The sequence below is a fragment of the Lutzomyia longipalpis genome, chromosome 4 (assembly GCF_024334085.1).
Source record: "Lutzomyia longipalpis isolate SR_M1_2022 chromosome 4, ASM2433408v1".
In the NCBI taxonomy this organism is placed as follows: Eukaryota; Metazoa; Arthropoda; class Insecta; order Diptera; family Psychodidae; genus Lutzomyia; species Lutzomyia longipalpis.
The window spans coordinates 19,869,179-19,891,266 of NC_074710.1; the positions used below are offsets into that span (position 1 = coordinate 19,869,179).

Below are 22,088 nucleotides of genomic sequence, written 5' to 3' on the forward strand. Positions count from 1 at the left end.
GAGATGTCCACACGTCACTTATATACAAATCACGCACGAAATATTTGATATTTTATCGTGAAATTCAGACTTTTTCTTTTGCAATTTTCACTTTTTTTTCGCACCGCAGTCAAAACATCAGGGGGTAAACTGTCAATGTTCGGGCACTCAAAACACGAAGACTACCGAACACATGCCGAAGTATACACACAGCACGAAGATCGCAAAAGGTTAACGAAGTTCCCCGAAGTGATTGCGCTGGAATTTTGGCGCCATATGCGCGCCAAAAAATTCTTTTTGAGGTTAAGTGCGCGACGATGCAACAAGTTCTAATTTTATCGCGCACGCGACCTTCCTCAAATGCCTCAATCGTCATCTCTGCTGATAAGTCGTCATCGCCACAAGACATAAGGCACACCAGCTGCCTCAAGACGTGATAAATAACCAGTTTGAAAATTTCTCACGACACGATCGCACGCCAATCGCGAGTTCTTTCCGCGAAGTAAAAAAGCAACAAATATCTTTATCATTCACCTTATCAATAGAGAAGTGACAAAAGACAATTTGAGAAAAAGATCACGTAGGGTAAATAAGTATCCAGGTGTGGTGAAGGCAACTCTGTGCGAGGAATAAGGCTACGAGGAAAATGTCTTATGTAACTCCACGGTGATTAGTTGTGATTTTGGGGTCATTTGATTACAAACAGGAGAAGGTCACTGTTGACCACTGACCTCATAAACTTTCGTGGATTACACCAGAATCACATCTAAAATAAAAGTTCTAAATCCATCGAAAAATTCGCTTCAAGAGGAAGCTCTTTATGACCTTCTCCACGCCACTGTAATCTTACAATCTCCAGCAGCTAGCAACCAGTCAGTGCAATGATAAAATTCTAATAAGAAAAATCATCATCTTCTCCTTCTCAAGATCACCGTGAAAGTGGAATAAAGAAAAATAAATCAAACAGCAAATCAACCAAATAGTGCAGTGAGTTAGCTCTAAAAATAATTTATAACTTTGTTATTTGGTGGATTATTTTGAGAATTATGCGACTAATGAGTCAGCAACATACAAAACAAACACATTAATATGCAATAATGTTTCATTAGAAATTATTGTTGCTGTGTGAGAAGTTTTTTAAAGATGCTAAGAATTAGGTTTTATTGATAATAAAGTTTTTATTTTTCCCTACGAGATAGATTAATTACTTCTTATTTTTAACCCTTTGGGGACCAGAATTGTTTATAAATCTCATAAATCTAATTTAAAATAAAATACAAATAAAGAAGAAGAAGAACTAGAAATTCCGTTTGATTGGCTAATATATTCTAGCAGTTTTAACCTCATTTTTAATGCAGATCAGCGAATTCTCAACATCCTAGAAAATCTGCTAGAAATTTAATGTATTGCACTGCAATGAGGAAATATAGCAAATTCTAGCATTTCGTTATCCTGTCTAATGCTTTTACAGGTTAACATGTTGAACATTTTCAGATTCTAGTAGATTTTTCTTAAAGGATTTTACATGGAAGAACTCTCAATTAAACGATCTAAATTAAAAAGTTCAGATTGATAATTGACGGTTTTTCTGTTTAAAATCTTATACAAAAAAGTGCTAGAAAATGCTCCTCGTTAACTAATGGACGTATTTAGAAGACCAACAAATCATTTGATCTTATAAAATCTTATGGAAAGAACTACTATAATTTGATGGTCCTAAGATTAACGCAAGACAAATAACTTTTAGAATTTGCTTTTTTTACAATGTTTTAATGAAATTGCTGTAATTTAAAGAGAATGGGAAAATTTTTAAAGAAATCTACTAGAAAGCAATACTTTTTAGAGTTAGAAATTTAAAGGAAAAGTGCTCTAATTTGAAATCCAATCAAGACAAAGAAATTTTTCATTTTTTTTTAAGTTCTTAATGCGTCCAGTGGTCCCTAAACAACATGACAGTTCTTAAAAACCTTTTTATAAAACTGCTAGAATTTCAAACAACCATCAAACTAACTTTTTTATACTCAAGAAAAAAAGCTTCTAGAAGCAACGATTTGTTAAAAGTTAATTAAACATTTTATTGCAGATTATTCAATGGATTTTGTGGTTGGAGGGCTTGCTGCATGCTCCGCAGGACTCTTCACAAATCCATTTGACTTGATAAAAACCCGCCAACAGCTTCATGGGGAACTGAGTGTGCGAAAAAGTGGTCCAAATCTTTACAAAAATGTTTGGTCATCGGCTAGGACCATCATTAAAACAGAAGGAATTCTTGCACTTCAAAAAGGACTTTCCGCTGCACTTTCCTTTCAATTTGTTATGAATAGTACGAGGTGAGAGGAGCGCTTTTCGCATTATTTTGTTTAATTTGAGGTTAATCTTGCAGTTAACCTCTAAAATTATGGGTTAACCTCAAAATTCTTTACATTGATTTGAATTTAAAATAATTTACGAATACTTCTCTCACAAAGACTAGGTCTCTTCGAAACACTCAGCATACATGGCTTAACGCGAAATAAAGATGGTCAACTTGTCCCAATTCGTCTTATATTCTGCGGTGGACTCTGTGGTGTTGCTGGAGCGTCTGCTGCAGCTCCCTTTTATCTGGTTAAGACACAAATTCAAGCCATGTCAAAGGGTGAGGCTGCTGTGGGTTTTCAGCACAACCATCGGGGTACTTTTCAAGCACTTGGAAATATTTTTCAAGATGGCGGCTTAAGGGGATTGTGGCGTGGAACATCCGGACTTGTGTGCCGGATTGCCATGGGATCAGCCGTTCAACTATCCACATTCACTGAATGCAAGGATTTTTGCCAAAGATACGAGGTAAGGCTAAAAGATTTCTTTTCTTTGAATCACTAACTTTGAGGTTAGATCGGTTAACCTAAAAATGTTTAAAATCTATCGGTCAAGTCTGTTTATTCTGGCGATTTCAATAAATTAATAAAACAAATTTCATAAAGAAAATTAACCCGAGATTAGCAATGAAAAATTGAGGTTAGGACTGTACAAAATATATTAAAATTATTTATAATGAAACTATTATCAAATATTAAGTATTTTTAAGCCTTAATATTAATAAAAAAAATATATAAATGTTTATAAAATAAATGAATAAGTCCTGATAAAAGAAGCTAACCTCAAAAAACATTTTTATCCCTAAACTATTATTTTAAAACAAAAAAGTCATTTTTTTTCGAAAAATATTCAATAAAGAATAATAAAAAGAATATTAATTGAAGAATTAATCGATTTATATTAACCTCAAAGTCATCAAAGTACTTATTGTAATTTCTTTGACCAGCACTGTACTATTCTTTTCATTTTTATGACCACCACTGTATTTTTTCTTCTGACTCTCGAGAATGAAATAAAAGAATTTTTATTAATTTTTTTACTTACAGATCTTCCGGAAAAATGACTTTCTGACCACAGTGGGGGCCAGTGTGGTTAGTGGATTCTTCCTTGTGGTCTTCATGACCCCCTTTGACGTCATCTCGACGCGCCTCTTCAATCAGGGCGTCGATGAACGTGGCCGAGGGTTGCTGTATCGCAACATTTTCGATTGTTTCGTAAAAACTTTCCGCGTTGAGGGTTTCTGGGGGCTCTATAAGGGCTTCATGCCAATGTTCTATCGTGCTGCCCCCCATACAATCCTCAATCTTACATTTTGGGAGCAATTTAAGAAATGGAAGAGAATCTATATTGATGAATTTGCAACAAAAGACATCAATTCGTAAAATATATAAATTATTTCTTAATTTTTGGGGGGAAATCTGTGTGGAGTTTCATTGAGAATTTGAGGGCTGAACTTTGGCTAGTTCTGCTTTGAATTTGGCAATTGTTTCCCGGGCCAATTTTAGCTTATCCTTCAGCACGGTAATCTCGGATTTAACCTTCACCTTGGCCTCAATGATATTGTCCAGAGATTTGCGTTTTCGTTCCTCAACTGTAAAATAAAAAAGAAGAAAATGTTTGGGAAAGATCTTCCGGAAGGTGATTCAGCGCCAACTCACAGTCAGTATCATGCTTCCAGCTATCATTGGGCAGGGATTGAACATTCGTGAGGTAGTGCTGCATAAGCTGAGTGGGTTCCTGGAAGACAATCTCCTCGTAGGACTCCGAAACAAGCCCTTTTTTGCTGTCAATCGACGATACTTCACCCTCAACGATGGGTGATTGGAAGAGCTTGAGGATGTGATAGAGCGTCACGGGGCGTTCCGTGGGATCGTGAAAGTAAATCTTAATGACCACCTCAAACTCCCCCCATCCCGTTTCCGTAACCTCATACGGGGGTTTTGTGAGGATTCTCGAGGGATTCGCGTAGCTCTCGTGCAATTTGAAATGAATCTTCTTCACATAGATTGACATGTCCTCATTGAAGTAGGGCTTCACGTAGACATTCCACTGATGCGTATGCCCGTCCTCTTCGCGTTTCTTCCCAAAGGATCTCGCCACATTCCCATAGACAATTGGCTTAACGATTGTTAGCCCCTTTTTCCGGGTTAGAAGAAAAAAAGTGAGGTTATGGAGAGACCGGAATGATGGAATTCACCTGAATTACCTTAACTCTCCCCCCGGAATCAGGACCAAAATCCGTAGGAATGTTCAGGGAACTCATCTTAATACTCTTTCAAGCAAACTTTGATGTATTTATTGCCGGAAAATCCAGAAAAAGCGGAAGAAAAACATACAACAGAGAAGCCAAAACAATCACGATAGGCAACTTTCTAGTGTTTTTTTTTATCTCGCAGTTGGCTGCCCTGAATTTACTTTTGGTGCTTAGTGCAGTGGAAAAAAAAGAGAAAATTCTCGTGAAAAATGTTCAGATTGAAGGGAATTTCCCAAACAGATCCCATTGAGGAACGCAGACGTGTCCGTGAAGCAGTCAAGAAAAATGTCGTCACATTCCTGGCACTCTGTGCTGCCATTAGAATAGGTAAAGTTTCACGCAGTGCAAAATGTGAGGTTATGTTGTGTGGCCAGGAGATGGGAATTTTTCTAATTTTCTCCATTTTTGCTGTCTTTTCAGCACCAATTGTCCTCAGGGAACTAAGTAATGCCATTCAACGTTAATTCTGGTGTATCCTGCAATGGGATAACATAGATTTTTGTACATTTTTTTTACATAAAAAATAATATTTTGATACCTCAGAAAGAATTTTTGCTCTGAAAGCTGGAAAAGCTGGAAAAATTACTTCTGGGAGCTCTCAAAGTGCCCCCGGATTTGTTTTTGCAACAATTCAAAGCGATTCTGCTTGACAACGGCCTTTTGAGCCTCCCTGTGGAGGCACATTTGCTCCCGGCGAATATCCTTCTCCGTCTTATGGAGGATAGCAATGGGAATCCGGTCCAGTTGATGCAGGAGTTCCATAACGTAGTCATGGAGCTTGGCGAATTTCTCACTTGGTGTCATTTGGTCATCAATCTGCGGGCATCGTCGCCCATGGGGGACGATAAAATCATAGAGTTGATTGCAAATTGCCTTAATCTTAATCCTCGTGGCCGTGGGGCTCTTGACGCTCCGCTCTAGAGGCTTCCCCATAACTTGCTTCACTTCGTAGCTCAGTATGTATGCCCTTTCGGCGAGGAAGTTCTCCTTGGCGCCCTGAAACTTCATCATCTTCCGCTGTTGCGTTTCAGAGCGCACAAAGGCACCTCTGAGCCCATTCACCTGACGCAGGAAGATCTCATACATCCACATGGTCTTATTGTACTGATTGAGCGATGTGAAGACTTTCTGTTTGAGCGTTTGCAAGCCATTCCGGAGGAGCTGCGGTTCAGGCTGGATACCCTTCATACGCTCAATATTTGGGAAGATTTCACATTCAAAGTACTCCCGGATACTTCCGGGGGATGTCTTCTTGCGCACATTTATCACGGAGCACATCTCAATTATGTCAACGGCCTCATGAAGCTCTCCGGATGCCGTGCGATGAATCCAATCGTTGACTTTGCGCCATTCAGGCTCCATGAGGAGGTAATAGTAGTTCTGGAGCTTCATCAGGGTATCCCATTTGCGCTCCTCCTCCAGCACGGACTCTGTGATGAATTCCAGTTCAGCCCTGATGAGGAAAACATTATTTGGAAGTTTCCTGCGCCTTCCGGAAGCATCGGAAATCCAATTTAACGCCCTCCGGAAGGTTCAGGAAGCTTCTAAAATAAATCTTTGAGAACTCACTTCAACTCCTCCACTTGAAGCTTCAGCACATTTGTCTTCTCCTGCAGTGGCTTCAGTGCCTGAGCTTTCCGGATCACACGATCATACGAATCATTCTTGATGTTTGTGAGGAAGTCTGAGCAGACATTTGAGAAGTTCTCAACTTCCTCAATGGCCGCCTCTTCGGCTTTTTGCTGCTCCAGCAAATTCAGCATATTCTCCGTTGTGTAGTACATGGAAAAGATCTTCCGTGTTGCATTCCGGAGCTCCAGGATGTCACTCTTGACGCAAAATTTCCTCGCTGGTGGTCTCTGCTGGAGATCTGTTATGAAATTCTCATCCCATTCTGTGGCAAGGCGATGGAGGTACTTCCTGTCGAAGCCAAATTTCTCCTCCTCAAAGGCACGGGATGTCACATAGAGACGATCTCGTGCTTCCGGACGATCTCTCAGGGTGCTCGTGTAGAAATTGTGGAATCTCGTAACTACAGGAGAGTCCCATAAAACGAATTAATTCAAAGAATGCAGAGATTGAGGAACTCCAGGGTGGGGAAACTTACAAGAACGTGGCTTCCGGAATTTTTCCATGAAATGCGGATCGAGGTAGAGTGGCCCAAAGCTCGATTCATTGCATGTTGTCCTCAAATGACGCTTCCTGTTGAAGACTGGTGGAGGTTGGGGGATGTGATACCTCACTCGCGGCTTCTTCTTCTTCTTATCAGCAGGTCCAGCTGCTTCAGCTGATGGTGCATCAGCATCTCGATTCTGCAAGCTACTCGTCATGGAAGCAACCCTGGTGGATTGCTTAAAGTTCTCAAAGGAAATCGTGTCCTTTGGTTTTCCATACGTTTCCTCGAATTCCTTCAACTTCTCCCAGTAGCACTCCCGGATGAAGTTCCTGTAGCGTGCCCGGCGGGATGTATCAGGCACGCGGAGACTTTTGAATTTTTCAATATGCTTCCCCCCAATGGCTCCTCCAGCTCCCACCGCAGCATCCTCCAGCGGGGTTTTAACTTCAACTTCCGCTACTTTCGGCACCTGCATCCGTGAACGATCGTACAGTAACATCCGGATGCGTCGCAATTGATTCTGACTCATAAAACGATTCCGGAGACGTTCCTTCTTCTTCCTGGGAACATATCTGAAGGTCGGAATGACAAAATAGGGTGTCTTAATGAGTGTTAAGCTCTTCACATTCTCAACACTATCATCCGATGAGCAATCACTCGCCGGTGGAAGGGGTGTCTTCATGTGGAGCAACCTAGCACGTCGCAATGTTCTATTTTGCACCTTCCTCTTCCGGAAGTACTCTTCAGCACGCTTTGTCATTGTGTGCGGAATGAAGAACTTATCATGACTCTGTGTTAGACTATCCCTGGCAAGGGGACGTGGGAATGGCCCATACATGGTACCCTCCAAGTGGGGAATTTTCCCCCGTGGAGCTCTCTGGACAATCCCAATTGGATGCTTGAGGGCATGAGGAGCAGGAGATGGAGTCTTTGTCTTCTGGACAATTTTCTGTGTATCCCGTTTTGCCTTAATCTCATCAATCCACTGCCGGAAGTTGAATTCATCGGTTCTCTTCGCGAAACTCCTCAAAATATCCTTCTCCCAATCCTGTGAAATAACGGATATTTTTTGAAAATTCCCCTCTGAAAGTTTCGACGAGATGAACTCGTCGAAAGATTATTTTGTAAACAAAAAATCTTTTCACAAAACATTTTCTTTGTGAGAAAAATGGCTAAATTAGTGGGAAAAGAAGCGAAATCTGATGGAAAAATTGTCAATAAAGGAATAATATATCCTGGGGAAATAAAGTAAATTATTAAATTAATAAATCGACTGCAATTTCACTGAAAAAAAAAGTAACAAAATTAAAACCCTTTACTTTCAGGAGACAAGAAAATAATCTTCCGGGTGAAATGGTTAAATTTATTATAACAGAAATTGAGGAAAATGATCCTCCTACCATGGGAAATGACCTGGAAAAGCCAGATTTATTATCCAAGAAAAAGTAAGTTGACTTTTTGAGATTTTTAAATGTTTTGAAGAGCTTTTAATTAAAGAAAGAAACGAAAAAAATTAAAATTTCTCAGAACAATGACTTCAAGGCCTTCAAGGATTGCTCCTGAATCTTCAGGAATTTCAGCAGCACTCCCTTCAATCATCCAATTCTGCTCAATTTGCAATGAAACCCTGAAGAGCAGGGAGGCACTGCTTGAACACATGCAGACGCATCCAGAGAGGGCGCAAGGACCCCTCTTGTCATGCTGGATGTGCTCCCGGGGATTCTTCCACAATGCCACAGAGGCCTTCATGCAGCATCTCCAGCAGCAACATTCAACGGAATATCAGCCAGGAAATGGCTTCATTTGCACCCACTGCCTATGGAAGTTTCCCATCATAGAACTCTACAGAACCCATCTTCATACACACTTCCCAGCCAAGATGTACACAAGAATCCCCCCAGCATACCAGGAAGTGAAAGTAATGGAGTCAAAGAACAAGGGAGGAAGTCAGGAAAAGAAGGGAGTTTTATGCATAAACTGCCTGAGGAATTTTAAGACTAAATTCGACTACAGGAAGCACCTTCGGGATCACACCAATTGCTTCTACTGCCAAAAGATGTGCTCAACGAGGCAGGAACTCTTGAATCATGTCGAGAGCTGCCACAGAGGATTGCCAGTTGATCTGTCAAATTCACCCGTCATGTGTACGATCTGTAGGACACACCACAGTGATCTCCCAAAGCTAAAGAAGCATTTGGAGGAAGAGCACAGAAAGGAGGTAGTTCACAAAAGGTAGTCAAGCCGAAGATTTCCTATTTGGAAAAAACTGATTTTTCTTTTTAGAATATTTTGCAGGGGAGGAATCACAATTGCAGTTTCTTCCACAAAAATGAGGAAAATCCAATCCGGAAGTGAAGAAGTAAAGAAAGCAAAGGGCTTCAATTGGCAATCAGTCCCAATAAAAATCATAAAGGCTGAGGAAACAAAAATCCCGGAAGCTCAAAATGAGAAAAAGACAATTCCAGGCATGAAAAATAAGTCAGAGGATCAGCTGGAGAGTGTGATTGAGGTGTCAGATGAAGAAGAAATAAAGACTGAATGGAATTAAAATAGAAGAAATAAAATTCGTTTCAAATTATTTTGTTCAGGGGGCTCTAGTCAACTCCCCCAGTAACCTCCACCCTCGTATTCACTTAACTATTAAAGCACTTTCAGCCATCAGCCATTCCCGCACAAGGCTGAGCTACGACTAACTCTCTACTGTCATCATCGCTCTTACTGAATATTTGTGAATTTCCCGAATTTTCATCGTCGAAAATTCATTTGAGAAGGAAAAACTCAGAAAACATAATAGTGAACTAGTTATAGTATTAGAAAAATTTAGGCCTGATGATTATTTTTTTTAGAGGGCAAAAGAAATTATTTTCAGGCTATCAATAAATTAGATTCCCTTAGAAAAAATCGTCACGCTTAAAAGAAACGTCGAACCTTTGACAAATATGTCACAAGTTCATTAAAGAAATGTCAAACGTTAGAAGAAAGCCAAACGTAAGAAATGTTAAAAGTTTGATATGAAACATAATGAAAAGAAATAAGAAACATCAAATGTTTGAATATAAATGAAATTAAATATTATATTAATGCTTAATTAATAAAAAAATAAACGTTAAATTTTGATAAGAAGTGTTAAACATTTTATTAAAAAAAAGCATCAAAAATAATTCCAAACGGAAGAAATATAACAATTTTTTAATTAAAAATCTTTTAAAATAGAAAAGAAACATCTAACGTTCGATAAAAACGTCAAACATTTTGAGAATAATTGTTGAACGTTTGAAGAGAAATGTCAAACGGCGGTAAAGAATAAATGTCAAACTTTAAAGAGTTGTCAAACGTTGGAATTGCATAAATTAATTGTCAAAAGCTGTGTTAATTCAAATGCAACCATTTTTTCTGTTAATTCTTCATGATCTTCTACTCCTTATTCAATTCATTCTTTAAATCACTTTTAAAGAGTTTTATATTAAGATAAAAAGTAAAATACTTAAGATTTTTGCTAAAATTCATTTTTAATCGGTCTAATCATTTAAAAGTCCAGTAAATTGACAATCAGCAGCAGCATCTTCTTTATGTCCCTGTGATGAATCCTTCTTTTCAATAATCTCATTAATATCCTTGAGTATGAGTTGTGGATTTAGTCTTAATTTCATTGGTGCTTGATCCTTTTTTTGCGTGAATTTCTCACCCATGTGGATTGCCCGGATGTGCCTGGGGATGCTGTAGGGTGTCATGAACTTCATCCCACAGATTCCACATGGGTACATTGGTCTCTTCTTCCGGTGTATCCGCAAATGTTGAATGATGTAGTCACGAGTTTTGAATTTCTTTGAACAGAAAGCACATTCAAACACTGATTTCTTAATCTTTCGCTCAGCGTGTCGTCTTATCCTGCAATAAAAGAAGAATTCTTTTCAATTTCCTGCTCCTCTTATGAACGTTCTGCGCATGTATTCTGTAAGAGTGAAAAACTCCCGTGATAAGCTCCTGAACCGGGAAAATCTTACGGGAGTTTATCACGGATGCATTATTTTTCTTAAAGGATCATTCTCACGTGAAGTTTTCCTCAGTTTTCTCTTGCAAAAAGCCTTCGGGAGTTTATCACGGGAGTTTTTCACTCTTAGAGAATACAGCCCCTGGAGGAATCCTCTCAAAATTTTACCTTTTATGTGGTAAGTTAGATTCCTCAATCAAAGTTAGATGATCCTGAAGAACTTCAAGAGCTGGAAATGATTTTCCACATATGGTACAACTTACTGGACCATCTGAAAATCCCGGAAAATTGAAGAATTAATTTCAACTTGGTCAAGGAATTGGTGGAAGATCTTCCCCTACCTGCTGTGGGTTCCTGAGGAAGCCCCCTGTGATGGGACCGCATGTGCTCTCGAAGAGACGTAGCGTTAACTAGTTGATTGTCACAGTAGAAGCACCGCACGTGCTTTGCCTGATGCCTGGCCAGGAAGTGTTCGTGGCGAAAATTCCTACGACACACCTCACACTGATTTGGCTTCTTCTGCACATGACTCTCAATGTGACTCGTTAAGTTGGCTCTGTCCTTGAGGATTGTGCCACAGAGGGGACACTGGAGTGCCTGGAGCTTCCGATGGACCCTCCGATGCCACTCCAGGGATGTCTGGAACCAGAATTTCCTTTCGCATTGATCACAAGTGAAGTTTGGCCCCTGCCCCGGATACTTCTCACGTCCTTCCTGGGATTTCTCCAGCAGGTACACATCGTGGGTGCTCAAGTGCTTCATGAGACTCTCCTTCCGGTTGTACGGGAAGGTTTTAATGCAGAACCAACATGACCAAGGAGGGGGTTTTGTGTGCAGGTCAATGTGATGCATTAACCTATCATTTCTTTGGAATGTTTTCGAACAAATTGGGCAGTATAGGATTTTCTCATCCCTGTGAATGGGCAAATGATCACGAAGTTCCGAAGGGGTCCTGAAGATACTTTTGCACAACTCACAGAAGGTTGTTTCTCTTGCAACGGCAGCCTCTCTTCCTGCCCTCAATTGTCTCCGGATGCTGATTTCCCGGAAAAGAAAGGAAGGAATTTGAAGATTTTATTGGTCTGATCAAAAATTTAGAGAGTGTTTGACTTACTTCTCTTGATCCTTTTGAGGAACTTTCAGCTCCTCTTGTTCACTTTCAGCGTCAATGACCTCGTACAGGACATACTGCTCATCCTCATCACTATTATTTCCCATTCTGAGGAAGATTTTCTTGTCAATTTTCTAAAGGAATCCTTCAAATCCTGGAAATTCTCCAAGGAAATCTCTTCGAGTGAGCCAAACAAAAAAACTCGTCTAAAGTAATGTAAACTGGTCGACAGATTGGGCCTTGGGCGAGTCTATCGCGCGCATTTGCTCAACTTCTTAGGACTTCCGGAATCCCTTGAAACTCACAGAAACCGAAAGGATTTACATTGATTTTAAACTTCAAAATAAACTTTTTTTTTATTACAATTAATGAATCTACAGGAATTTAGATAATTTCCTTAGAGAATCTTCCCAAATGTTCCATTTTGTCCCTTCTGACGATCTCCTGGAATTGAATCTCGCAAAATTCCTGAATGTTCTCTTTCTCCGGACATTCGGGATCCTTGAGGCTTCAAACTCATCATCCTGTGCTTCTCATTCACGTGCTGACGCAGTTTTGGACCTGATTGAAATGTATTCCCACACGTGAGGCACACGAAGAATCTTCCAAATCGATGGGATTTCTCGTGATGAGTCAGTATCAGCATACTGGGCAATTTTACTGAACAATACTGGCATGAAAAGAACGGACGATATATTGTGGTCTGTGCAGCACTCCTGGGAATAGCTCTGTGGGTAGAATTGATTCCCGGTAATCCTTGTCCTGTGTTTAGTCTCTTGTTACTGCTCTCCTTGACATCCGGAATGAGATTTCGTTTGTGGGGTTTAGGGACTTCATGAGAAACTCTATGAGCTTCATATTCTTGCTTATTGTCTGACATTAGTCCACATTTGGTGCAGAAGTAGATCATTTGAATAGAAACATCCGGATCCGGAGGAGGATTTATTGTCTTGGTTGATGGAATACTCTTGATGGAAACATCCTTCAGTAAAGGAAGATTTTTGTGGATTTGTGGCTTAGCTTTAACTATGGCAGTTCCATTGGTTACTGGAAGGCTTCTGGCTGAAGGAAGACTTCCGGCTAACGGAAGTTTCTTAGCTACTGGCAGACTTCCGACTGTTGAAGGACTCTTAACATCTCGAAGATTTCCATTTGAGTGAAGATTCCTTACAATTGGAGGAGTCCTAACTCCTGGAAGCTCCTTTACATGATGATTTGCTCCAGCTCTTTGAATGGAATCATCCTTAACTGCTCTAATGGAAACACCTCCACGGGAAATAATCTCAGCGCTCCCTCTGCCCACATTAACATCCCGCCAAAGTGGTGTAGTATGTTGTTTTAGATGATCCTGAAGGGACTTCCTGGACAGCACTGCCTTTGAGCATCTTGGGCACGTGTAGACATCTCCGTAGAAATGATTCGTGATGTGATTTGCAAATTTCAGTGCTGTTGTGAAGTATTCATCGCAAATCTGGCATTGTTTGTTATTCCTCATGTAGTCTCGAATTTCTCGCAGTGAAATCTCCTCAAAGGACACCACAGGAGTCACAGAGGAGGCATTTTTCTGCCCTTGATTACCTCGACCGAGACTTCGACGAGTCCTAATCGACGTAATAAATTCAATTATTTCCATCAAACTTGTAGAAAAAATCAACACATTCCTTACTTTGAAGCATCTTCAGCATCCTGCCCATTTGAAGGATTCAAATAAATGCAGGAATTCATCTTTGGATCGCCAATATTCACTTTTTTTTTTCAAACAAAACACGCGTGTGCCGGCAAACACGATTTTGTCGAAAATGGAGGGAAATCCTTCTCATCGACAAGTTCGACGAGTTTAGTCAACAAGACTCGTCGACAATTCCATAGTTTTGCGTGAATTTTGTAAACAAAAAATTTCAAAGCTGTTTTATTATGATTTTTTTCAAAGAAATTAAGAAATAAAACAAGGAAAATGGAAAATTCTGATGCCTGTGATAATGGAAAAGTCAATGAATATTTCCTCTATGACATCGTTGAGGAGGAATTCTCAAAATATTACGAGTAAGTTGAATGTTTTGATTTTTTCTATTCAATAACAAACTGTTGACTCGTGAGCTAAGTCTATGCGGTGAAGCTCTATTGTAATCGATCGATTTTGAAATTATTTTTACAGAATTATTAAAAAAAAATTGAAATAAATTAAAAATTTATATCAAAGCTAAAGAATAAAGATCTATTTCAAAAAAAAAATTTTTTAATTTTTTTTTTTTCAAAGAAATCTCGTCTTATCCCGAGATAATCATCCGGACATTCCTCAAGAAGCCTACCATCTGTGTAGAATTTGTAATTCAAAATTTGAAACATTTGATAAACTAAACTGCCACAGTCTTCATCATTTTATCGAGAGGAAATATCACTGTCGGAAATGCCTATTTTTTGGCCGAAGTATCAAATCCTTGGGAGATCATGCGAAAAAAATACACACAAACAGTCCCTACATCCGTTGCCCCTACTGCGGCAGGTCCTTCAACATTTTGGATCATTTGCCATTTGAAAGTCACATCAAGACGCATTTTCAGTACAAAAATCAACTTGAAATGATGGGAGCTCGAAATCTCGGAAGAATGTTCTTCATTTGTATGACATGTGGCAAGGTTTTCTGGCACAAGAACCAACTTACAGATCATGTGGCAGCAGAAAAGAACGTTAGAGAATCTACGAAACCTCTATCAAGCTCTAGAGCGCAGCCCTTGACTCCAAAAACGCTCGCCAAGCATAAAAAGACAATTGCTGAAAATTCATACAAATGTAATATTTGTGGCGAAACATTCGCCAATAAGAGCAATTACAGTGAACATTTTGATATTTGCAAAGCGGAATTTTTAAAAAGATCCAAACGATCGAGACCCCCAAAATTTGCTCAAAAAGTTCGTAAAACTTCCGATGATGGCATATCAGAACGTTTTAAGACCGTGAAGATTGTTTGTGCGGTATGCAATGAAACTTGCACACTTAATCGACAACTTCGCCGTCACATTCGAATGGGTCACGTGGAATTTCTCTATATTTGCAAAACATGCGGAAATGTAGCCAAAAATGAGAAATCCATGATGAAACACAGCCAAAAGCACATCAATTCATCGGATTCCAAAGAAGACTTTAGCACAACAATTGACCGGTTGATTGGTGATCTCATTGAACCACATAAAATTAAGAAAGAAATTGATGAAGTAAGAGATGATACAAGCATGGAAATAAACAATACCAAAATGGAAATTGAGGACATCAAGAAAGAACCAGAAGATGATCAAAATTTAGAAAGTTCCTTGGACATTTCAAAAACAACCATAAAAACGGAGATTATGGATATTAAATCATCTTTTAATGAATACCAAAGCAATGTTTTTATAAAGAAAGAACCATTTGATTGAAGAATTAAAAAATCCATCATAAAAATGTGTTTTCTTTTGTTTATTAATTCAGTTAAGCTTTGATGCCTAAATTGCGACATTTTCAAATGATTTTCTCAAATATTACGACGGATAATCATCTAAATCTCGGTCTTTTCAGTTCTTTCGTAGCTAATTAATTAATTACTTCTTTCGTCAAATAATTTCTTTTTTCGTTTATAATTCATTGTTTGCCTTAATTTTTTTTACCTTTCTAAATGTTGCTTTCCCATAAAGCCATTAGAAATGAATAAAATAAAATAAATAAATATATAAAAATATCTTTATGTTCCTTTTTCTGTATCTACACTCAAATAATGACTTTGTCTTGATTTTGTCGTGATATTTATTCTATTAATGCTCTCAGAAAACAATTCTCATGCAAAATGTCTTTTTTTTACCTCTTTCACGTGAATTTCATGCATTTACAGTTTGAAAAATCAATTCAATTCAGTAAAAGAGGAAATTAAATGATTTTTTTTATCTGGGTCTATGTACATATGACCCAAAAAACGCGAAAGGGTTAAAAAATGTTTCATCCTTGTAGCAAAAAACGATATATTTTGGTTTAAGAAAAATTAAATTTTCATAAATGTAAGCATACAGTGAACTAGAAACTTCTTCGACGTACAATAAAATCAAACAAAAAATTATTCTGTTGCAGTGTTGGGAAAATCATAACATTCTAGAGAAGTTCTAACTAGCCAGAAGAATGGATAATCCGGAAAATCCCATTTTGAAGAAGGAACTTTACATCCTTTATGACATCTTTGCTGATCACGATACGAATATAGAGTAAAAATTAAAACAAATTCTCTCTTCTCACGACCAAAAAATGAATTCTGTTGATACCCTTTTTGCAGATTCTTCAAGATATCCGAGGATAATGTTTCCAGCAATGAATTGGAAGGGAATAAGAGATATCTCTGTCGGATTTGCAACACTCAATTGGATACATTTGCATTGTTCAGCTCCCACATGATGCATCATTTGCAGGAAAAGAAATTCCATTGTCGCATTTGCCTCAAGAATGCAAAATCCTTCACACCCCTGCTGAGGGATCACCTGAAAACCCATTCAGCCGATCCCTGTATCTTCTGCCCCTACTGTAGGGAGGGATTCAGTATCCTCCAGCACAGATCCTACGAAGAACACCTCCTGACACACAAAGAGTACCAGGAGCAGATGAAGGAGATGGGATTGCGGAATTTACAGCGAATGCTGTACATTTGCAATGAGTGTGGGAAGATTTTTTGGCATCCTTCCAACCTCCAGACACATCACTTTGCCCACCACACAAAGAAGGTGGTTAAGCAAGTAGAATTCTCGGACTACAATTGCCCATACTGTGAGAGAAATTTCGAAACTGAAGATGAATTTCATCGGCATCTGGTGCAGAAGCACAAAGGCAGGGTGATGCAAAATATCGAAGGAATGCACAGAAAGGGTGCACAGGAGGTGCAGCAGGATGATACCCAAAGCGAGGAGCCGAAGGAGCAGCATTGTCAGTATTGCAGTGCAAAAATGTTGGGAAGGGATGCTCTTAAGGGTCATATTCGCATCTATCACAGAGAATTTCTTAAGAACTCCCGTGAGTTTCTTTTAAATTAAATTAAATTAAATTTCTTCAGCAACTTTAAGATTTATTTTACGAGAAAATTCAATTTTTCTAGATCGTCCTGTTTCCACAAGAACATACGCCAGAAGTTTAATCGATTTAACATCCCTACAGAAGCATGAAAATCATTTTAAAATGCTGGAAAGTATGCGGAACAAGTAAGTAGGAAAGTGTAGGAAAAGTTTTAAAATTCAACTAAAGAAAGTAAAATATTAAGAAATACAGTTAAACCTTTGATAAAGAAACCCAAAATCCAAAAGAAAATTACAAAAATCTGTCCTACTGCAAATTAAAACTTTTCGCAGAAATAGAGAACCTTAGAACCCTTTAAAATTTATTAAAAATAGAATAAAAATGCTAAATAAACAAACAGGTTGGACAGAGATACTTGCTTCGCAGTAAGACCATCCTTTCACGTCGTTATCAGTGTTATCAGTCTGATTTATTTCCTTTTCACAAATACACTTCACTTTATCGCAATTAATGCATTTAGAGGTTGTTTTTAGGGAGAATAAATTGCCCAAAAGCACTTTTTTATGCATTTTTTGTGAGATAAAATGAGGAAAATCCGGGAAATACAAGAAAATGTGGTTGTCAAGGTGAAAATTATTATTTTTTGTTATCGCTGTTCGTTGATTGTAAGGCAAGAGCCAAAGAAAAAAAAATCAATGAGAGGATTCGAACCTAAGACAATAAATGTCCAACAGCGAACACTCTACCAACTGTACCACTTAGCTCTTTACATAGGATTAATAACAATTAATTATTTTAGCGTGGAAAATCGGGAAAACAATGAAAATTCCCATGGAAAGCCTGCAAACTCTTTAGCAGCAAAGAAGGAGTTCAAATGCATAATTTGTGGAGCAATATTCGATTCAAAAGAGGTTCAGGAGCAACATACATGGTCGCACAGGATTAAGGAAAAACGGGTCAAGAAAAGAATGGTATGTGTCCTTACTAAATATAGAATTTTAGTTTTTCAAGGCTTCCGATGATCGTCAGAGGAAATCCCCGCTCACCCAAGGAAAAGCAGCAATTAAAACCATAGCTTTCGACCCTAATAGCGGATCTTCTTCAGTGGTCTTGCTTGTCATTTCTAACCACTGAAGACCCGCTATTAGGGCCGAAAGCTTTGGCTTTAATTGCTGCTTTTCCTTGGGTTAGTGGGAATTTCCTCTGACGAACACAGGAAGCCTTGAAAAACGAATCCTTATCGTCAGAAAAGAAAACAAAATATAGAAATTTAGTGACATTTCGGAGGTTTTTTCCACTTTCATCAGGTCAATTGACAAAAAATATCCTCCTAACGATTTTTTTTTAAATTTTAGAATAAAAGCATCGGATACTACAACTTTGCATCAAAGGAGGAAGGTGGATCAACATGCCCCCTGTGTAATGTAGTGGTGAAGGAGAAGAAATGGCTCTACGTGCACATTGAGAATTTTCATAAAGTATTTTGTATCATTTGCAAAATATGTGGATTTGAAGCGCGTAGCATTGACAGTCTCGAAGGACATGAAGATGAGCACAGAGATGTAGAGGAGTTCCTGCAACCGCATGTAGTTAAGAAAAACGTTCAAAAAATTGATGGAGAATATCTGAATATTTCTATGGAGACCGAAAAGGATTTGGTGGACGTAGGAGTGAAGGAAGAACCGGATGTGATGATTAAACAGGAGCCCCAGGAGGCGAAAATTGAGAAAAACGAGCAAATCAGTGTGATAGAGATCAAAGAAGAAATTGATTATTTCTTTTAAAAACAAAAAAGGAGTTTTTAATGATCTAGCTAGATTTTTCCCTTGACTGCATTAGGAATTGTCAAAGCCCGTTTTTTTTCCCTGCACTACACTACCATCAAAGAGTTTCCGGCAAGCAAAAATGACGTATTTTTGAAGGCAAATTTCAGGTGGCTATATCTTCGATTGTAATCAACCGATTTTCAAAAATTTACCAGATTTGGAAAGGTAAGAAATTTACCTATACGTCCGATATTTTGTCGTAGTTAGGTTAACTTTCTTTACGCCTTAGTGCAGACTACACGTAGTTGTTAACAAGGATACATAATACAAAATCAAACATCCTCTTTAGTCACATTTACTATGAAAACAGCCTTTAGTTTTTACAGAAAACAAAGCTTCTTATCTTTATTTATACATTTTATAATAAATTCTAATGAATAACCCGAACTCAGGACCTTTACTACTCTGTTGTGCTGAGTTGGTATGATGTCATCCTCTAATTGTAGTCGGTATAATATTCTCTTAATTAATCGTTCTCTACTTTTATGAGTAACTCCAAAAATTCTTGTCTTTTCATTTTTCTTATATGTATCCTTTCTTGTTGTTAGACGTTCAACACCTTCTCCATCTTTTACTCCATCCTTTCAATTTTAACAAAACATTCCCTTAGTTCAATCTTCATCGTTCCTGATATTTCAATTTCACTCCAAAGTTGTCCTTGATGATCATCAAGGCCATCAAATTCAGTTTTTATCTTTGTAACATCATCGGCAGAGTTAACTGCAACAGGACTGTCTTGTTTATTCCTTTCACATTCCTCCTTCTCCGTTGCTGCTTCATTTCTCATCTTGTGCTTCCGATCGTGCTCCCGAAGGGTCTTTTTGTGCTTCAGCAAAGCCCCACAGGTACGACATTTGTATGTTGGTCGATTCTTCGTGTGAATCTTCACATGCTTCACTATTGTATCCTTCCGTTTGAACTTCTTCAAACAGTGAGCACATTTGTATGGTGCTTTCTTACGATGGGTAGTTAAGTGTCTTTCATAGCTGGATTTGTGTACTATATCCTTTCCGCAGTAGCGGCAATGGAAGGATTTTTTCTCCCTGGCATGAATCCTGATGTGATCCTTTAGGAGATCTAACGTTTGGAAGCTCTGTAGGCAAACCGTACATGCTGTTGGGCCATCTGTTTTTTAGGAAGAATTTACTAAGTTTGTTAGCAGATAAGACTGACTAGACAGAAGACTTAGGAACTAAAACTTCTAATACCTTTTATGATGGTCATTGGTAGACCTCGATGTTGTTGCGAAAAGTGAGCCCTGAGGCTGTCTGTGTGCTTGAAGGATTTAACACAGTAGGAGCACTCCTTAGGCCCCCCAGTATTGTGCTTATCGCAGTGCCTAAGGCAGTGAGACTTCCTTTTGAATTTCTTCTTGCAAACTTGGCAGGAGAATGGTTTTTGGTCACTATGGACCACCATGTGCTCCTTTAGGGCGTAATTGAGTTTAAACGTTTTTGGGCATTGGGGACATTTTAGGTCCCTAGCTGTACTATGACGTACTAACATGTGCCTCTCTAGTGAGGTCTTAGTTAGCACGGCCTTTCCGCACTGCTCACAGGTGAATTTTATCTGAGAATCTTCTTTTGGCTTCCACCTACAACATTGCAAGGGGTTACTGTTGTTAGTAAGTTCTACCAACAGGCTTCAGACCTAGCCTAGCCTTACCCATAGTGAATCTGTGTCAGATGTCGCCTTTTGTGACTACTATCGGAGAATTTCTTCCCACAGATCTCACATTCATGCTTCTTCTCTCCTGTGTGCCGTTGCATGTGGAACTTAAGATGCCTGGCACTCTTAAAGGACTTCTTGCACAGCAAACACGGGATGGATTCATCAACATGGATAATTTGATGGGCATCCAATCGACCCTTTGTTGGGAATCCTTTACCGCATTCGGGACACGTAAAAGTCCTTTCAGCCCCATGAACAATCATGTGAGCCTTCAAATTATCCGATCTAGTGCAAGTCTTCTCACACAGTGGACAAGCGTAGCTTCCTTTTGCCTTAACCTCTGTTATGACAAACTGGACTACCTCTTGGGATTCATCCCGGGTGTCACTGTGGGGTGTGAATGATGTAAATTATCTATTAAATAAATAATTCTAATAAGAAAGAAAATGTGTTAACTATTAGAAGTTTTCTTAAGTAAGGAAGAATTTGGTAAGTGGAGATGAACTTACTCTACGTCAATTTCTTCTTCTTTGATGGGGTACTTCTTATCAAGGATATCAAGGGATGAATATTTCACTTCGTTCTTTATTTCCATTTTCTCACAACTTATAGAGATTGACTTCTTCCAAGAAAATCCCAGAATATCCTGGGAAAAGTCCAGAAAATCCAAGAAAAAGGAAACTATGGGTGGTATTCTAGGATAGAGACACCTTTCAAGATCAAGATAAAAATCAAAATAAAGACCAAGACTGTCGGTATTCTACTTTACGACGAATTATCCAGGAAAGTAAAATCAAAATTTGCGTTATCCTACTTGTCAGTTTCTTGGTTTCAGCTTCGCGCCAAGAAAACTTTAGCGATATCTCTTTCTAACGCATTAAATTTTTCTATTGCGCTTTCTCGTTCGCTCTCGGATGACAATTGAACGAAATTTAAACACTTCATGGGAATTTCATCCCTATTGCTATTACATCCAGGAGCCCTGATTGTATAATCTCGGCTATTATTCCCAGGCATTATTGCTCCGGGAATGGAATGAATATTGTCGGAGAGGTGCTTTCTGCCTCCAGATTATGATAATTTGGCGGTAACTGGGGGGGGGGGGGGTATGCTGCTGCAAAATTTTGAGTTTTTCTTAGGAATCATGGTCACTTCTTCTTGCTATTGATGGAGTGATCTCCGGATTAAGGATCTCATCCCAGGATTGTCATATCCTGGACAATCCTGGGATTCTGGGGCAATTTTTAAATTTTTTTCCAGGATTAGTGGTCACTTCTCATTGGTAATGATAAAGTGATCTCCGGATTGGGCATCTCATCCCCGGATTGTCACATCCTGGAAAATCCTGGGATGCTGGTGCAAAAATGTTTGTTTTTCACCGGAATTGTGGTCACTTCTCATTGGTAATGATAAAGTGACCTCCGGACTAGGGATTTCATCCCAGAACTATCACGCCCTGGACAATTAGGGAATGCTGGTGCAAAATTGTGGTTTTTTCGCCAGAGTAGTGGTCACTCCAACATTACTAATAGGAAGTGACCATAAATCCGTCGAAAAACCCACAATTTTGCACCAGCATCCCCTAATTGTCCAGGACTTGATAATCCTGGGATGAGAGCCTCAATCTGGAGGTCACTCCATCATTACCAATCAGGAGTGACCACAATTCCGGCGAAAAACCCACAATTTTGCACCAGCAATTCAGGATTGTCCAGGATGTGACAATCCTGGGATGAGATCCCCAATCTGGAGGTCACTTTATC

At 38.9% G+C, this 22,088-nt stretch overlaps 9 protein-coding genes across 10 annotated transcripts; 5 read left to right on the top strand and 4 right to left on the bottom strand.

Moving 5' to 3' along the window:
* The first annotated feature begins 129 nt into the window (after positions 1-129).
* LOC129794745 (solute carrier family 25 member 35-like) lies at positions 130-3,751 on the top strand. Its single transcript, XM_055835599.1, has 4 exons — positions 130-966; positions 2,063-2,309; positions 2,448-2,802; positions 3,381-3,751. Exons 2-4 carry the CDS (start codon positions 2,071-2,073, stop codon positions 3,714-3,716), a joined length of 930 nt encoding a protein of 309 aa, XP_055691574.1. The 5' UTR covers positions 130-966; positions 2,063-2,070; the 3' UTR covers positions 3,717-3,751.
* Positions 3,710-4,708, bottom strand: LOC129794760 (YEATS domain-containing protein 4). Its single transcript, XM_055835616.1, has 3 exons — positions 4,541-4,708; positions 3,993-4,470; positions 3,710-3,925 (listed from the first exon to the last, which is right to left on the bottom strand). The coding sequence occupies exons 1-3, from the start codon at positions 4,595-4,597 to the stop codon at positions 3,765-3,767; spliced, it is 696 nt and encodes a 231-aa protein (XP_055691591.1). The 5' UTR covers positions 4,598-4,708; the 3' UTR covers positions 3,710-3,764.
* Positions 4,709-4,711: 3 nt separating this feature from the next.
* Positions 4,712-5,137, top strand: LOC129794776 (uncharacterized). The gene is made up of 2 exons (XM_055835635.1): positions 4,712-4,915; positions 5,009-5,137. The coding sequence occupies exons 1-2, from the start codon at positions 4,798-4,800 to the stop codon at positions 5,050-5,052; spliced, it is 162 nt and encodes a 53-aa protein (XP_055691610.1). The 5' UTR covers positions 4,712-4,797; the 3' UTR covers positions 5,053-5,137.
* On the bottom strand, positions 5,127-7,771 carry LOC129794691 (uncharacterized). Its single transcript, XM_055835535.1, has 3 exons — positions 6,696-7,771; positions 6,158-6,620; positions 5,127-6,041 (listed from the first exon to the last, which is right to left on the bottom strand). Exons 1-3 carry the CDS (start codon positions 7,540-7,542, stop codon positions 5,171-5,173), a joined length of 2,181 nt encoding a protein of 726 aa, XP_055691510.1. The 5' UTR covers positions 7,543-7,771; the 3' UTR covers positions 5,127-5,170.
* Positions 7,748-9,280, top strand: LOC129794730 (zinc finger and BTB domain-containing protein 16-like). Of its 2 annotated transcripts, none has more exons than XM_055835583.1 (4): positions 7,748-7,952; positions 8,030-8,149; positions 8,232-8,936; positions 8,988-9,280. In XM_055835583.1, the coding sequence occupies exons 1-4, from the start codon at positions 7,873-7,875 to the stop codon at positions 9,250-9,252; spliced, it is 1,170 nt and encodes a 389-aa protein (XP_055691558.1). In that variant the 5' UTR covers positions 7,748-7,872; the 3' UTR covers positions 9,253-9,280. The 2 variants fall into 2 exon arrangements, with proteins under 2 accessions (XP_055691558.1, XP_055691559.1); XM_055835584.1 differs by having other exon boundaries at positions 8,232-8,922.
* Positions 9,281-10,203: 923 nt separating this feature from the next.
* LOC129795231 (zinc finger protein 845-like) lies at positions 10,204-21,430 on the bottom strand. The gene is made up of 9 exons (XM_055836318.1): positions 20,835-21,430; positions 20,320-20,712; positions 19,863-20,248; positions 19,230-19,779; positions 12,468-13,407; positions 11,810-11,940; positions 11,037-11,731; positions 10,864-10,966; positions 10,204-10,592 (listed from the first exon to the last, which is right to left on the bottom strand). Exons 1-9 carry the CDS (start codon positions 20,918-20,920, stop codon positions 10,223-10,225), a joined length of 3,654 nt encoding a protein of 1,217 aa, XP_055692293.1. The 5' UTR covers positions 20,921-21,430; the 3' UTR covers positions 10,204-10,222.
* On the bottom strand, positions 12,136-13,664 carry LOC129794722 (uncharacterized). The gene is made up of 2 exons (XM_055835576.1): positions 13,473-13,664; positions 12,136-13,407 (listed from the first exon to the last, which is right to left on the bottom strand). The coding sequence occupies exons 1-2, from the start codon at positions 13,529-13,531 to the stop codon at positions 12,204-12,206; spliced, it is 1,263 nt and encodes a 420-aa protein (XP_055691551.1). The 5' UTR covers positions 13,532-13,664; the 3' UTR covers positions 12,136-12,203.
* On the top strand, positions 13,668-15,244 carry LOC129794724 (zinc finger protein 814-like). The gene is made up of 2 exons (XM_055835578.1): positions 13,668-13,849; positions 14,064-15,244. Exons 1-2 carry the CDS (start codon positions 13,761-13,763, stop codon positions 15,217-15,219), a joined length of 1,245 nt encoding a protein of 414 aa, XP_055691553.1. The 5' UTR covers positions 13,668-13,760; the 3' UTR covers positions 15,220-15,244.
* On the top strand, positions 15,902-19,038 carry LOC129794708 (zinc finger protein 878-like). The gene is made up of 5 exons (XM_055835556.1): positions 15,902-16,032; positions 16,101-16,828; positions 16,911-17,013; positions 17,628-17,799; positions 18,184-19,038. The coding sequence occupies exons 1-5, from the start codon at positions 15,950-15,952 to the stop codon at positions 18,610-18,612; spliced, it is 1,515 nt and encodes a 504-aa protein (XP_055691531.1). The 5' UTR covers positions 15,902-15,949; the 3' UTR covers positions 18,613-19,038.
* Positions 21,431-22,088: the final 658 nt, after the last annotated feature.